Genomic DNA, 18179 nt, shown 5'->3' with positions numbered 1-18179 from the left:
TTTCTGTTTCTTTTAACTCTTTCCCACCGTGTGTGTGTGCGTGAGTGTTACACTGGCCCAGGCCAGGTGTGTTTCTAGAAACTTTAGGGCCCCTGGAACCTAAAGTTTAGGGAACCTGGGGCCTAAGGAATACTTAAAGCACTGTGTCACGTGGTGCGACGACATTGAACGCGACACAACAGACAACAATGTTGTCTTGTTGTTTGTCACCTTGTGTGAGCAGAAGCAGAAGCAGAGCATCGCGTCAACAACAATGCACTGAGGCAACGTGTGACACAGCCCCATGCAAAGCAAACACACAACATGTCAGTTAAATCCTCCGCCGATTATGCCTGAGTGCAGCGTAACAGGTTTTCAGATGCATGCAAACACCTGATGGTGGAAAAGGTTTTAATGTCATGAGTTTACGCCCATTGTACAATTTTAACGAAAGTCACCAAACGAGAATTCTGCTCCCACAATCAGCTGCTAAATTGTATTTCCTGTTCATCATCTTATTTGAAAACTGGTCCAACTGGTAGAAAATAATAATAATAAAAAAAATTGTACCTTAAAATAACAAACTTGTTTTGACTGTGACTGATTAGGTAGAATATGGCCTCTTTCATTTCTGCTGCTCTCAGTTTCATGAGCATGTAGCAGAAGTGTGTTAGTCATATGTGCTGTAAAGTCAACTTTTCACATTCTTTTCACTTTGCATAATAGACTTTGTTTTCCATGTTATTCTCTTGGTCAGTGGGGCTGTGCTTCTGTGGCAAAATTACAATTCAGTTAATGTCAGGAAGGAACCACATGACAGCGCATCAACAATGAAGAGACTAATGTTCACTTGCTGTCTATCAGGGTACAAAACTCTGACCTGATAATGTTGTTGCTTCCTTATGACAGTGACAAAGCAGGAACCACAAAGGACATGTGTGTGTGTTGAGTCAGGCCCTGGTATATTCGCACTTCAGGGTCCAGTAGTATCCCACATGGGCGGTACAAGTCTGGACATAGGGAATAGGACGCATTCCTACCAAAGAAGACGAAGAGAACAATGCTGCAGCTCCCTCGGACACGTATGGTTCGAGAATCGCCAGGTCGAGGTTTGGATGACTATCCTTGGCAACTACTTCTTCTGTGGTCAAAATGTTTTTTCTGCTTGGTGAGCGGGGCTTAATACTCCACCTACTGGTGGGGCGGAAGTTCAGTTTGCACTCTTTGCGTACGGTTCCAATTTTGCATATACCAGGCCCTTAAAGCTGAACGGACACTTCAATTTCATTAAAAATCTGCTTTCATTGTCACGTGTTTGCTACAGCAGAAGCAAAAGTTACATAGACTTGCTTTAATCCTCGCGGATAACTGCCAAAATTACATTTATATATATATATATAAATATATATATATATACATATACATATATATATTTATATATATATGTATATATACATATATACATATATGTATACACAACAAAACAAAACATCAGTGCACAAACAAAAGGCTAAAAATAAAATAACAACATATTCATTGACCCGTTTCCCCTCAACTTAACCACATTTTATATTTATTTCAGCTTAAAAGATAATCAGGATCATAATAAATAAATCAAAAACAACACAAGGCAGAAACCTCAACACTGCTGAGTCACCTCACCGACACACTGACAAATTTCACCTGAACACACTGTAGGTGTGGCCTTATTTACACGTGGGTCACCAAAGGAACACATTCAGATTGGTTTAAGGGTTTTTTAAGGGTATGTGTGTAATACTTTCAGTAAAGTGGAGGATTAAGTGTGAGACCAGGAAACCAGGTGTGGTCCTGTTCTGTCCCGTCCCGTCATGTCATGTCCTGTCATGTCATGTTATGTTACGTCATGTCTGCTTGGGTGTGTTAAAGGAGGCGGGCGGTTTCTTCTTTTCTTCCTCTAATCTCTGCAGTTACCTGACACCTGCACACGTGGTGCTCGTAAGCAGCAGACTCCATTCAAACTCGCTGATCTTTACTTTCACCTCATGTTGTATTGGGTATTTTTTTTTTGTAATTTACAGACAGCAAGATTTCAGTGAAACGTAAAGTAACCTTAATTAGGACAAGGGGGCCAAGGAGCCTCTCAGACCTTTTTTAAAATGCATTGTTTTATAATAATTTCATTTTCATTGTCACAATTTGTAATTTTTTGAATGGCAATGAAACCAAATCTAAGCCACGCAGGAGTGAAAAACGTCAAATAACATAATAACATAATAGACAGACTCCCTCTCTGTCACAGGAGGGTTCTGAACCCAGGACTCTGGTTTCAAAGCAACAACTCCTCCTTCCCAAGAAAGTGACTGGAGCCGACTTTCTGTCCAAGTCCCTTCAGGGCCATAAATAATACATTATAAAACCAGAGCAACATCTGACCGAGGGCCGTGATTGGCCCACTGGTCGGACTTTGGACATGCCTGATATTTAGTATTGATGTTTTAAATGAGAGTCCATCCCTCCCATTGTCTACCGCAGGGCTGCTGGTGCCAATCCCAGCTGACAGAGGTCACAGGTCAGGTCGCCAGTCCAGAGACTAACAACTGTACGTTCACATTCACACTTATGGAGGAAACTGGAGAACCCAAAGAAAACCCATGCATCTTCTTGCTCCAAAGGTAAAATAACTTTATATTAGCAATCCTGCTGCATTTAATGCCACTTTAGTTATGACTGGGGTTTTCTTATGGGTTTGTCGGCCAGAACATCCGTAACAGAGGGTTTATGTTACATCCACCAAGGAGGTGGCTTATGTTTTCACTCATGACCACATCTGTGTGTTTGCATGTTAGCAGGATTATGGGGGGGGGGACTTCATTGTTCCCCCCGAGGGGTGGGAAATAAGAATGATGAAAAATGATAAATTTGACTTTATAAGTCATGAACTCGACTGAGTGCCGTTTTAGTTTGACGGCTGTTTCCCTTCCACTGGAAATAAATCCAGCTGTTACATGAACGCCACATGATCATAGATCAACTGTGTATTTATTACTGCAACGAGTCAATAATTAAACTTTGTAAGTTTTTAAAAACAACTCCCAGCACTGCTTTTTATCGTATTTACCTTATCACTGCAAAGAAGATGCAGTTGTATTGAGAATCCCTACAGTTTACCTACTTGTCTAAATAATTGATTTTTTATTGCTTATATGCTTTACTTAGGGATTATTATTTTGTATAATGTTCATAAAATACAGTACATTGTGACCTAACGGCATATACTCTGTATGGATGTACAATATAAACCCATGTCCTACAAAAATATTTGAGATAATTACTTAAGTTTTGTAGCATAAATAAATCCATGGACAAAGTGATTAAAAACTTAACTTGACAAAACAGGGCGGCTTTAATGCACCGAGCAGAAGTAGGTAAAGGAAAAGCTAAAAAGAGCTAAATGTTTCACCTCTAGGAAATAGTTTTTTCCCCATCATCTGTCAGTCACAAAGGTTGCTTTATTTTGAAAAACAGAAGTTTCTTTCAATTTCACCACAACTATTAGACAGATCTACTTGTTCTGTGATGTTTTCTGAAGGGGACAAAAATACTTGACGCGCATATCTGACATTTTTGTTTCACTGACACTAAAAACAGACTTTTTTTTCTGCTCTGCAGAGTCTGTTTTTGGTTTTGCTTTGATGAGCTCTGATTTGCACAGACTGCCGTTGACTCTCCACATGTGAAGTCTTTTGACTCCGTCCCCCTCTCTCTCTCCACATGCCGACCATACAAACACCCCCCACACACAAATACTTAATCCTCCCAAATCCAGACAGGAAATGCCCTCGTCAGTAGAGCAGAATGCTTTTGACAGACCCCCGCTGTCCTCACTCTCTCCCTCTCTGGTTCCCTTTCTTTGTCTTTGGTTCCCTCTCTGTGGATGATAAATGTTTCCTCCACACACGGCCATCTGGTAACAGTTAGCCTGTGAACGTTTGCACAGAGCCAATAAAAACGTGTCTATTGAAAGTCTGTATCAGCAGCGAAGGACAACTCAACCCTGCAATCACAGGGACAATCAGGCCATTTGCTTTCACTTTCACGAACTGATTGTGCGTGTGCGTGTGCGTGTTGGACACAAGCAGATACTTGTTCACCTCCCATGACTCATGAAATACACACAAATGTACGACTCCTTCACCTTTTTCTAGTATTTGGAAAACGCTAGAGAAGAGTTTTGAAGATGTTTTTCTGCTCAGTCGTCAGATAACGCACACATCCTGAGATTCCTCTGTGATTAAAGGGTGGAGATGTTTGAAGGACCCCAGGCAATAACAATAACAATAATAATAATAATAATAATAATAAAAGAAACACGGACGAAAAGAGGATGTACATGGATGGAAAGCTAAATTAAGTCACGTCATACAGAGTTAAAAATAGGAAGAGGAGGTTATCAAGAGTTCAAGTTCTTGATACTGTAAAGACAAAAACCCTTCTTATTCTTAATAATAATAATAATACTAACAATAATAATAATAATGGTTGTAGTTTATATGATTCACCATAATTGGTGACTTAAATCCATTTGTGACCTGTTGTGGATCAAATGCATTGATAAATGACAGTTACTCCAGACTTCCAGAGGAAATGAAATTGCATGTGACTGACAAACTGCGCCCTCTAGTGGCTCATGTACTAACACTAACGCTTCAAACAACTCAAATTCAGGCAAAATAAAAATTTATTCAGATAGAATCACAGCAGCAGAGCACAAAACATGACTTTAAATAAACATTTACAATTAAAAGAAGAAGAAAAAAAACACCTGTTATTTGTCCTTGAAAGTTCTACGTTTACTTTAATCCTTTTATAATGAGAAATTTAAACACAAGGCGTCATGATGAAATACAGCTAGTTTATTTAGATTTGCATCTTCACATGCTTCTTAGGTTTTGTGTCATTTACTTTACACATGCACTGATCATTAGGTGCAGATAATCCATATATATATATATATTTTATAATACATATTTAGATACTTTGCACAGCATTAAGGTCAAATCCAGACAGAATCAAAGTTACTGAGCTTGTAAACGTCAAACAACCATCTCCAGCCTGCAGCCTGTAATCACAGACGTCTACACAGTTGGACGACAGTTACACTTGACACTTGTTTGTTGTCATTTTTGCAGTTAAAGCAGCACACTAGTTTTTCTGTTGTAAAAGGAAAAACAAAACCTTAAAATAAAATTTTAAAAAAGACTCAAAAACATGCAAACAGGAATCTTAAGGCACCTGTATCTACCTTTACATTGCTGTAGTACTGGTCAGTGCAAAAACAGCATTAAAGCACATGTTATACATCATGGACTAGAGTCAGATTTGGGTCACATTTTCAGGAAGTAAATATCTTTGATTTATTGCACATCATCCTTCTGCTGATTTGCTTCTTATTTTTCAAAAAAAAATCAACACTAAAGCCAAAGCTGAGATTTTTGCGTACATTTAAAGCAGCATCTAAACTATTGTAGTTTATACAGAGGGTTTATATCGTAGCTTCACAGGCGTGTTTGCTTTTGTGCTTTTTAGCTATATCGAAATAAAATGCTCAATTTGTCGACATTAAACTGTCCATAATTAAGATTGGACGGAGCAACAGTTCAGTTTGGATCGTGAGCGCAAACACATTAGACCTTAAATGAACAAAAAACATCATTAATGTGAAAAAATAATCATGCGTTCACATGCTTCACAGCGAGTCCCATTTTCCCAAGATGTCAATTTTTTTGTTTCCGTTACAACATTGTTGTGCTTTTTAGTGGGAATGTAGAGGAAAAAACTATTTAAAAACTGAAACTGTGCATGTAAAAATAACCTTTTTTTTGTCTCAGAGATGTTTGCAGCATCACGACATTGAAAGGAAATGACTAAAATGTTCCATCACTTACTTTTTTTAACTAAAAACGTGGACAGCAACCAACATTAAAACGTAACACAGCAATTATTGGAATTAACAATTTCTTCAGCGTTTGTACAGAAAAAAAAACAACTTTCGCTGACCCTTAGAGTTGTTTCAAACTGAGGTGGCATTCATTTCCTGTCAGGAAACTAATGTTTCCAATCATTACATGACTGGACAATAATTTTGCAGCAGAAAATGTGGTTATAGTGACCTCCGGTGGCTGCACATGTCAGCTTGCTGCAGTGACACACAGGTGCACAGGTGCAAGTCCAGTGTATGGGTTACAATGTAATGTCTAACGTTCTGGATTAAAAGAGCCAAAACAATGAAAAAACGTCACTCTGTGAATACTTACAGCACTGGGTCAAGTTAAACCAGTCACTCAAACTATGAGATTCATCACACCCAGCTGATGGTGAAATTCTGACTGAGGTTGAGCCCAAGATCTGGAACTGTTAAAACCTGCAGAGAGAGAGAGAGAATGTTATAAAAGTATAGTCATAATAAAGTTTCAGTGACTCTGGTGCAGAAGAGAAGGTGGTTTAAACGTGGGTTTCCTGTTGGAGAAGGTTGTGTAAATGCAACCTTGCACTGTATCTGACACGGATGATGTTAAATGGCGACAATGTGTTCTCCCGCTGCTTCTCTGCAACACTTCTTAACCCTTTAACACAGAGCGTATCGCAGACGACACGTTTGCCCAAGCGCACTCTGCATTACCGTGATTACGCGACGGTTTGTGCCATCGGAAATAAATTCGGAACAGTTTTTTGGACATTGAGAGACAATACAAATGTTTGGGTCTTTTAAATGTTTCAAACTGTTCAAATTCCAAATGTAACACGCAAAATATGGTGTTCATGTACAACTACAATGTTCTTTCTCAATAAAACTTTGGTGTTTTTCTTCATTTTAAAATGTTAATACACTATTTTAACATGCAGTAAATATAGATAGTAAATATAGATAGATGGTTAAAGTTATTCTGGAAAAATGCACAAAAGCACTTACTCACAGGATGTTTTCAGGTTAAAATGAGTCCATACACCAAAAGTCCAAAAATCCCAAACTATTCCTTTAATGATTAATAAGACATAAAGGTTTCTGAAGGTCTCAGACTGTCGTGGAAAATCTTCCACCAGTAACTTCTCCCTCTTTATTTTAGAGGTTGGTTAAATACACAGTTGAGTACACAGACTACATGAGGCTGGAGTGACTCGGCATAAATACCGAGCACCTCTTCACCTTTGACCCCTCCGTCTCACCTGGTTGGCTCTGTAGGTGAACGCTGCATCTTGGGAATTCACCAGCACTCTGCTCGGCTCCTCCTTGACGCCGTAGAAGGAGGCCGTCTCCACGGTGATGTACGTGGCCTCCACGTTGCCGTGAAGCACCTGAGACGTCATCACCTTCTATAAAGCAAGAGGACGCACACAGGTGTCACATGATCACGTGTCATTGCCACACACACACACTCAAACTATCTAGGTGCTATCTAAACATTGAACTTCCTGTTTGACATTTCAAGGATCAGTCAATGAGTGTATTCAGTGTAGCGACATTAAAAACTGATTAATCAAATACAAAATCAATTATCTTGTTAAAAATATGTTATTTTATGTTTCTTAAAGAGAGATTCTTAAAGATTCTCCAGTAACACCCACCAGGGGCACTGCCACAGGCCTGGGGCTACAAACTGAGAGGGGGGGCCCCCCAAAAACAGCTTGTTACAATGGCTGATAGCGACACCAATTTTCTGAGAACATTGTTAAACCTAATATACTTCTAATATGATTTGGTTGAAAAGTCAGAGCAGGGATTTCTGTTATTAGACATGAAACTGAAAGTAAGTGTTATCTGAGCTTAGTCACAGGACGAATGTAGGCAACTACGTGATTGTGGACTTAAATCTACAACAGTGTCACAATTATACAACTAAAAATTAGTTAAATACACTTAAAACAAACAGGATGACAAAAAAAAGATGCTACTTTTGAGGGGAAAATACCATTTTTGAGCATCACAAGCTTATTATGAGACACAAGACATCACAATACTAGTAATATATGGCTAAAAATCACCCTTATCTTGTAAGACTTAAATGTAATGTCTTTTTTCAAGAAATCTTACCAAGAGACTTTTCACTTGTTCCATTTTTTTGCTTATTACAAGCAAAAAAAATCTTGTATTAATTATTGTTTGCTTATTTTTGGAGTGGCCTTTTTTCCAGGGTAAGTGATTACAGCGCAGATATACAGTAAGGAGCTGGAACGAGGCGGAAACAGACAGATTTAACAAGTGTGAGCACCTGAGTGACGTTGAAGATGATGTAGGCGTACTTGTTGGTCTCGTACGTGTCAATGCTCTCGCCGTCGTCCCAGAACAAATCTCCACTGGCTGAACCATCGTCAGAGAGAGCCGAGACCAGGTGCAGAGGCTGACCAGTGCTCACCCACAGGGTCAGATTGGGCGTCTGAAAGATAAGATGGGCACACTGCTCGAATACAGTTGATACTCAAAACATTGAACATCACCCTCACTCGGGAATGAAACATAATATAAAACAATTTTATTGCCTCTCAACACACATGTTCAGCAACAAGGGCATTTCAAGACAATCACAGTATGGATTATAGAGGAGTGGACTGAGTGAAAGCCAGAATCTTCATGTTCTGATTGCTCTCTCACTCCTTTTTTGATTGATTCAAAGATGGTATCTCCAGAGTGGTAGTCTGTTTTTCTAAATATCTCCATTGTGGGACTAATACAAGGATTATTTAATGTTATAGGTATACTGGGCTAACTTTGGGAGATATAAGCAACTAGATCCCCTTATCTCCCTTAGTGATTCAGAGGGACAGCCAGTATATTTGTTTATTCTTTATATATCTTTATATTTATAAGTCCAATTTATATTCTTGTAACTCTGATGAAGTTTTGTGAGGGAATAATTCCTGTAACCAGATACTGATTCTTAGAAAAATGTGTTACATACAGTATATTTTTTTGGATTGATTGTTTTCTACCCCGGTTTTTGTCAACAAAAGGATGTTGATTTGTTATTTTGTGTCTTTGTTCTTGCATTAAACACATTTTAACCATTCAGAAAAAAAGGGTTTGATCATTAAGGATCATTTTTACCTGTGTTGGTAAAACAGTTCCTTCACGCAAATGCAGGTTAATCTTATCTAGAGGTGCATGGAGCTGAAGCACTTCACCTTTACTGTGCACAGAGTCACCCTGAGGAGAAATTGAGAAACACGATGAGGCGACAAAGTGATCATCCCTCCCATCTATTAACACTTCAACTGTAATCAAACTACACAAAATACAATTCTAAATAACGAACATATGTAAAAACCAACCATCTCAAACACTAATTAATCCCAACGTCGATCACACTAATCAACAAGGAAACAGATTAGCTCACACTGTGGTTACTGTTTTGTTTTTTTCACTTATTCTTTGCTTTTTATATACGTTTTATGGCAATAATATTTTTTCATTCTGTGTTTCACATCTGCAGCTGTTTGGCCTGAGATTTCCCCACGGGTAAATAAAATATATTTGGTTTTATTGGATTGATTTGACGAGCATCGCCACGTTAGTTCCCTCTTTACTCTTTACATGAAATTCCAGACTCATATCATAGCACAGTGAGGCTGAAAGTGTAGTTCTTACCGTGTAGTAGTCATACCACAGGCCCTCAGGGAAGTAACCATCCACATTTTCGACTTCAGGATCCAACACTGGTGTCACCAACAAACTCTTCCCCCAAAGGAACTGTTTGTCAATCCCATAGGTTCTTGTATCTTTAGGAAACCTGTTGAGCGCACACAGGAAAGCATGTAGAACGACAACGATTCTTCAAAGGAGAATATTAAAAAAGAAAGACAAGTTCCACTTACTCAAACATCAGTGGACGCACAACAGTGTGTCCGTGAACGTGTGCGTGATGAAAGAGCGTGTAGAGGACAGGGAAGAGAGAATAGCGCAGCAGCAGCACCTGCTTCATGGCCGTGCGAGCCACAGGACTGAAGGCCGTCGGGTCCTGAGCCTAAAAATATGTTTTTTTTTAAGCCAAGACAGTTTGAAGAAAAGTCCAAATTTGATTTACTACAGCACTATGGAAGCATGTTTCTCTCTTTGGAACATGTTACCTTCATGTCGATGGCATTGTGGTTGCGTGTGAAGGGATAAAACGCTCCGAGCTGAGTCCAGCGGACACACAGTTCCTCATCCGTCTCCTCACTGAAACCACAGATGTCTGCTCCCACCAACGGGATGCCCAGAAGATTAAAAGTCAACATACCTGAAAAAAGAAATGAATAAATAAATTAAAAAACAGCAAATGGTGGAAAATGTGAGAGATAAAACCAGTATCACAATATCAACTTGACAACTTCAAGCACAGTACTCAGAAATTAGACTCAGAATGTCCAACCTATTTGCATTTACTAAAGAATGTTAACACACAACAAATCTGAAAATGCACCGGCACACAGTCAACTTACAGATGTGACTAACTCAAGTCGAGACTACACTAACCAAGACTAACTAAGTAATGAAATTACGCGGGGGGTACAGAGACCAAGACATGAGACTGACTGAAGACCAAGAACACTGAGCAGTATCAACAGAATATCACAGTGTTTAGTCTCTACAGTATTTTACAGATCCATAAGAAACTTTTTTTAATTACTAAAAAAAGTCAAAATTACTGTAGAGTGACAGTAATTTTGACTGAAGCTTTGGTGCAAAAGAGAAAAAGTAGAGGATAAAATGTTTATTTTCAATGTCTAAATAAAGTTTGGAAGAAAGCAGAATTGTGGTTTTTTGTACACACAACCGTCCAGATACTTATCTAAACCTGACAAAAACTTGTGTTTGAAACACGCCACATTGTGCTGATAACAGTTTATTCAGCAAAATAAATGTCTGAATGACCAAACCTGCTATAGACGTGTAAAGTTCTTTCCACTGACTCCGGTTATCTCCTAGCCAGTGACCGGAGTACATGCCCTGACTGGGGAAGGTGGAGCGAGAAATCACAAAAGGTCTCTTTGCAATGATCCGCTTCAGAGCGCTGGACAAGATGAAGACGAGAACGAAGTTATGAGAGACAGAGAGAGACAGTTTTCCAATTTTGTCACATTATCTATTGTGTGTGTGTGTGTGTGTGTGTCTGTGTGTGTTTTAGAGGCGCTAACTTGGCTGATGCTTTGGCTTCCATGAGTCCATACAAGCTGTGCATATTATAGTGTATGGACTGCTTTTGCTGTGCAGTGGCACACACTGTTTTGGCTCTTAACAAACCTCCAAGTATGCCTGGAAGATAAGAAAAAAAAAAAACAACACAATTTGACATTTTCACAACCATTAAAACTCTGTATCTGTGCGGAACTTATGTTTGAGATCTGCGTCTCCCACCAGGTGTGTAAGGCGGATTTTCTAAACTGTTTGACGGACAGCCATTAGTCGACCCATCCAGGAAATTTGACGGTTCGTTCATGTCCTAGAAAATGACCAGAAAAAAGGTCAGGGAGAAGATGTCGTGAAATTCAGATGACCTCCACAGTGATAACAGTCTAACTTACAATCCATAATCCATCAAACGGCACTTTCTCGTGGAACTTCTGGAGGTTTTCATACCACCACTCGTGTGTCACGTTGTCAGAGAAATCAGGATACGCCGTCAGACCAGGCCACACCTGGAGGAAAGAGTGAAGATTCTTTTTTTAAATTTCTGATTTTCATTCTGAGAACAAAACACACAGCAGAGAGAGTCGTCTTTGTGAAATGTCACAGATATACACAGACCAGATTCAACAAAGTAGTATCCGTAATAGGAGAAGATAGGAGTAAATAATAAGAATACTGCATACTGCAAGTAGTATGATAAATAGTTATTTTACAGTGTTTTAAGGTAACATGGTGAATGTAAGAAATAAATATTGCTCATAAAACACAGTGATAACACTGCACATTGATAGAATCTAAGGAGAATGTTGATAATACCGTAATAGTATCATAGTTTAGCAAGTTTTTCTTTGTTTTGTTCTTCTCAAAAAAAAGTAAATAAAATATTATATAATTTTTCATATGGGGCAAGCCAGTCTCACCTTTCCAATGAGCGTTTTTCCTTCAGCATCTTTAATAAAAACTCCTCTATTCAGTCCTTCATCAAATGGCCAGTATGAGCCTTGAGACTGAGTGCTGCTAATACCCGGGTCCTGCAGGATGATAAACACAAAATCCCTGTCTCACTCACACAACATTAAAATCAGATTTAAAAAAAAAACAAAAAACTGAATCATAAAAGTACAACTCCTGTGTACCAGGATCATGACATATCGCTGGTCATGAGCGTGCAGATCCTTGACCAGGTCAGGCAGTGTCGCAAACTTTGTTGAGTCAAAAGTGAAGTCCAGAAACTGATCCATGTAGTCGATGTCATTCCACTGCACATCCTACAAACAAATAGACAGATAATTCAAATGAAAAATCAATGGGGAAAAAGCTCAACACCAACCCAGAATCTGCTGAGTCTACTTTACATGTGGTATCCCATAATTCCGCATTTTCTTGACAATGTCCCAGGTAGAATCGCTCGTGTTGTAACCCCAGCGACAGAGGTGGTATCCTAAAGCCCAGTAGATCGGCATCGCTGGATGTCCTACAAGACAGGAAGGAGAGAAAACTAACTCAATTGGACTCAAACATGCAAATCTAGTGTTTGACGATCTGAACAGATTAATCAAAACTGAAGATAAAATTAAAACATAAGCTCACAGATAAAGTCCCTGTTCAGACCCGGATATCCTGAGTTATCCAATCATTAGTAGGTCACACTACATACAGGTATGAACACTCCAAATCCATACTGAATGCGTCCTCAGTTCCATTCACAAAAACCACATTGGAAGGTAGACTGAGGACACATGGGACCACAATCCTGAGCAGCATGAGCACAATCTGATGGATTAGAGACCGCCTCACGTTCTCTGTGCTACAGCAGTTTCACAGTTGTTGTTTTTTTACACTCAGCACGCTGACGTTAATTAATTTGTATCTTCTGTCACAATAAACACTGATCATCACAAATTTTCTTTTTGCTTACATTAAAAACCTTTATGTTACAGCAGCGTGATTAGAGCTTTGCCTCACTCGAGCTTCTCCTGTCAGTTTGGCAGTTTGACACACACACATACTGACCTATAACTTCCACATACTGTTCAATAACTGAACCAGGATCGGGGCCGAGGAAAATGTAAAAGTCAAGAATTCCACCAATAGTCCGCCAGGTGATGGCCGGCGCCGGTTGGAGTACCACATCTGACAAAACAGAAAAAACAAAGATGAAACCTTCATAAGAAAAGAACACAGATGCAACCGAGGATATTTAGTCAGTGACAGCAGAGAGTAAAGAGATTCACAGAGAGTAAACAGCATGTGCCGGGTAATAAAGAAGGTAAATATATTTAAACAAGCAGCTGTATTGGTTAAAAGCTCTCGTAAAAGTGAAATACAATACGACTTTGACAGTGCATGTATGAACTTTGTTTTTTTGTTTTTGTTTTACTGCTTTGCCATAATAATTTCACTGGAGTCCATATGGAACTTCTGCTTTTATGAAACTGCTCAAATGTAGCCACATGAACTGTTGCGCATCAGCTATTTGTTACTACAGAAACATTCACGATGTCACGGAGTGCAACATGAAGCAGAGGTTCTGAGGGTGCAAGAGCAGACTGACCCATTGCGTTACTGTTGAGCAAGAAGAAGCCGTGTGCGGTCCCGCCGTCCTCCATCGCAAGGTAAAATGGATGCGCTCCGTACAGGTTGGTCTTCTCCTACAATAAAGGGAAGGAAGGAACACATCATTTTAAATTATTCACAAGTTTTATGCCTCCACCACTGATCTGGATCTGAATTACACTGTAAAAACATGGGGTCTCACATACCATAGGAGGCACGTCTCTGGCCCACATGGTGAGTGTGTCCCAGTGGACGTCATGGAGAAAGGTAGAGCGATGTTCTCCCAGGCCGTAGATGAACTGCGTGAGCAGAGAAGTGGAGAACTGGAGGAACTGATCCGCATAGAAGAGAGGAGCCGCTGTGGTGTTCAGCCTAACCAGAGAGGACAACCGTGTCAACGTATCATGAAAGTATGAGTCATGTACAAGATGTGTTTGTACTAGCAACACAAGACTTTGGACTTACAGCACTGCTCCTGTAGACCTTCTCTTCACGATGAGACCGAATGGCTCTTTTGAAAGCTCCACAATGTAGGCTGGACTTTCTGCCTTCTTGGTGGGGGTGGGGACAGAAATTGGGACTTCAAAACGTGGATTGGAAGGGTCGGTGATCTAAAGCGAGACACAAAAAGATAACAGAACAGGGATGATACAACCAAAAGCAATACAAACCTGAGTGGTTTTAATGGTGCTGCTACAACACATGTATCTGTTATGATATAGTGTTCTCTGCACAATCCTGTGAAATATAACGGGTCTGCAAGTTTTTTTACATATACATATATACACACACACACACACACATATATACACACATACATACATACACATATATACATATACACATGATGATACAAATGATATACTGAGCTGTATGCCCTCCAAGTTCCTCTATAAAAACAGAAACTGAACTTCACATGACTGCTATGGGTGTCCATTCGCTCACCTTGACACGTAGCCGTGTGTCTGTCTCATGTCGTATCTCCACGGCTAGCGTGAGAATGTCTGCTGGGTAGTAGGTCTTCGCCTTCCTTACGAGTACACCTTTTTGTCCAAAGGATGTCTCGTTTATTGACTCAAGCATGTAGGAAGGGAAATCTGAAGGATAGAAACACCAAGGGATGCCGTTTCTCCCTGACGGACGGACGGCTGATGAGACGGGAGAGGAAGCGGGGATAAAGCAACAGTTCCTTGCTTCACACATCTCTCTGGTCACAACCACGCCTCTTTCAGGGTAGCAGTCAAACCTCCACGCCTGCGGGATCACACTGCAAGCCTCCCGGAGGGAGGCAGTTGCAGTCTTGTTCACTGCCGTTTGCGGTGTTGGTGCTGGGGCTGGTGCTGGGGGTCTGTGCGGCTCTTGGCTGGGGGGATTGTGCATCCAGAACATAGTGCCCAGTAGCCAGCCACCACAGAGAAGCAGCAGCAAGCAGCCAATCACCAGGAGGCCCGTGGTGACGGAGCACGACGGCATCCGTGGAAGCAGGGAGGCCTCCTCTGGCTCCTGCCCCTTGAAACACACCAGGGAAATAAATAAATAAATAACAGAGTAAAACAAAAAATTAAAGTGGTCACTGTATACTACTGTAATCTAAATCTTTAAATAACACATAGTAAGTGATTGAAATATACAGCTCAGTCATAAATCCAGTCTTTATAATGATGTCAACATTAGATTTTACTAGTGTACCTAATAAAGTGGCCACTGAATGTAAAGTTAGCACAATATTTATAACACAATTAGACAAATAATGCTGTTTTTACATCCGAAATAAATACTACTAATAATATACTTCATATATAATATACTACTAAAATTACTACCAATAACAGTAAAACAAACAACCCAAGTGCTGTTTTTAAAGCCACAAGACAATTAGGATGAAAATACCTCCCGAACGACTTTTTGCAAAAAGATGACGGCATTTCTACAGCAATGATTGACATTTACAGAAAAAAAAAGGTTTTTCAATTCATAAACTTACTGAAGAAACCTCTTGTTGTGCAGGACCATGGCGAGGCTCCTCCAACAACACTGCGGTGGAAAACTGAACATCCTCAGGATTCAGCCTCTTGTATGAAACCATCCCGACTGTGTGTGTGTTTGTCAATGAGAAAGACTGAAGACACACACAAGAAAGAAAAAAGAGACATAGACGATGACAAGAGTTTCAGTTATGTGATGAATCGCATTTCCTGGTGAAGTGTGCATAAGAAAAAGTGAAGTGGTGAGTGGAGCTGATTTCAAGTGTTTCATTTTTGAACACTGTCACAGAAGAAAGATGTGACACAAACAATAAATGTGAAATGTAGAGGGTATTGCTAGCACTGTTGCTGGTTTGCTGGAGTTGGCACGTCTAAATACATGCAGATGTTAATTGGACACTCTAAATTACCTGTAGGTGTAAGTGTGATAGCAAATGCTTGTATGTCTCGATATGTTGAACCTGCAAATGAATGGTGAACTGTCCACGCAGGGTGTGTACCCAGGCTTGCACCCTATGCCAACTGGGATTTGCACCAGCAGCCCAGTGACCCTCATGTGAGGTCACTTATGTCTTGTAGACATGTAAAAGTGGAAAATACCAGTATGTAAGAGTGCGAAAATTAGTAGTAAAAATGTAGAAGTCCTGTTCTCAAAATGCTAACTAAAGAAACAGTGTGAAGTATCAAAGATTAAAGTGCTCATCCTGCAGATCCAGAGAGCTTCTTTCATTTCAGAGGGTCACTTTATAAATATATACATGGCTATTATCAAATAATGTTGTAGTTATAGAGAAAGCACACAGAGAGCACACACTTTTGCCAAGGCTGCTTACTTTATATTCTTGGTGGTGGTAATGTATGACCTATGTGTTACATAGATTAGCCAATGTATATCCATTGTTTAGAACTTATTAGTTAACATAATGATACGTATCACAAACTAAATGTAATAAGGCACTATGTGCTTTATAAATTTAAGTTATTATTAATATTAGTATCTGTGATTTTGTTAGTAACGAGATCCACCCGATAAATCTAAAACATGTGTAGTATGCTTTTGTATTCAAGAACAGTATTTGAGTAAAATGTTTCAATTCAATTTTATTTGTATAGTGCCAAATTCACAACATACATTATCTCAGGGCACTGCAACATAGTAGAGAGCAGAGAAACCCAACAATTCACACAATGAGCAAGCACTAGGCATCAGTGGAGAGAAAAAACTCCCTTTTAAATCTCTGACAGAACGAGAGTGTTGGGTTGAAATGAAAAATGGTGGACAGAGGACAGGAAGAGGACAGAAAGGACAAGAGGGAATTGAAGTAGAAATAGAAGAGAGAGACCAGGAGCATATATATAAGAGTTGTGTTAAGTTGTGTCAACACACGCAAAACACATGCCACGCTATGCTACAGCTACTTTAGTTATATTATATTCAGTCCATTCAACTAAAATTCAGCTGAATTAAGCCGATTTTGTGCATGTCTCAAAAACAACTCTGTGGCCCCGCGTGTTTAGTGTTAGTGTCTTTCAAAGTTTCTGCACATTTTGTCCACTCTTTAACACATGACACTGAAGCTAACTGTGCACAGACAGTCATGTGAATGCCAAAGTTCACATACGAAACACATGGCACGCTTGGAAAAAAACCTGCAGCTTTCCGACCTCGGTGACAACAACATGTGAGAAATGATGATAGTCAGGGAAACAGGGAGCAGTACTCGGCGCAGAGTGACAGTATGTAGCTGTCGCTACATTACTGGAGCTAAGTAAGGTTAAAGGTTCATTAGCGTTAACGGCACTGTCAACATGAAGTAATGTGAGCTCAACAACAACTGCTGACAACAGCTTTACATTAATTTTACTTACATGTGTATTCTTCGAGCTTTAGGCGCATACAAACAGCGCAACTTTTCCTTTTAAAACCCGCTACATTAGTGTGAGGTAATTGGTAACGTAGCCTAGCTAAACTGAGTGCGCGCACGGTGTGGGTCTGTTTATCTTCATGTGACGTTCAATGAACCTCGGAATTTTGTTATGTCGCGTTTACGACCTGTAAAATAAATTCAAGTCATGTTACATGCTTATGTGGCGCTGCATACATATAACGTGTTTATGGGAACTGATTTGACAGAAAAATAGGTTTGAATGATGAAATGACATTCAAGTTGGTTTCTCTATTGATATAAATGAGAAAATACTTATGGAGGACGATAAATGCAAAATGTGTTTTGCAATGGTTGATTTTATTTATTCTTTTTTTCTGTATTTATTCATTCTTTCATTTATTTATCATTGTCCTCTATTGTCCTCCATACATATTATGGGAGCCAATATTAAGTTAATTTAGTTCAGGGATAGTTTAAATGATTAATGCAGGATTACTTGTTACACTGTAATTTGTGAACAGTTATGGTAGTTAACTGTTGGATTGCAAGACTATCATAGTCTTTTTTTTGTATATATATTTTAATATATATTTAATATGAACACCTGCAGACATAAACCCCACACAC

At 39.5% G+C, this 18179-nt stretch overlaps 1 protein-coding gene across 1 annotated transcript; it reads right to left on the bottom strand.

Moving 5' to 3' along the window:
- Positions 1-4681: 4681 nt before the first annotated feature.
- gaa2 (alpha glucosidase 2) lies at positions 4682-17674 on the bottom strand. Its single transcript, XM_044029162.1, has 21 exons — positions 17533-17674; positions 15663-15797; positions 14624-15187; positions 14144-14289; positions 13885-14050; positions 13677-13773; positions 13136-13255; positions 12478-12596; positions 12259-12390; positions 12043-12153; positions 11518-11631; positions 11351-11435; positions 11131-11248; positions 10873-11006; positions 10081-10232; positions 9829-9977; positions 9602-9743; positions 9062-9160; positions 8229-8393; positions 7186-7332; positions 4682-6382 (listed from the first exon to the last, which is right to left on the bottom strand). Exons 2-21 carry the CDS (start codon positions 15762-15764, stop codon positions 6320-6322), a joined length of 2925 nt encoding a protein of 974 aa, XP_043885097.1. The 5' UTR covers positions 15765-15797; positions 17533-17674; the 3' UTR covers positions 4682-6319.
- Between the last annotated feature and the right edge of the window lie 505 nt (positions 17675-18179).

This window comes from Solea senegalensis, linkage group LG6, assembly GCF_019176455.1.
Source record: "Solea senegalensis isolate Sse05_10M linkage group LG6, IFAPA_SoseM_1, whole genome shotgun sequence".
In the NCBI taxonomy this organism is placed as follows: Eukaryota; Metazoa; Chordata; class Actinopteri; order Pleuronectiformes; family Soleidae; genus Solea; species Solea senegalensis.
This window is presented reverse-complemented; position numbering and strand designations above follow the sequence as displayed.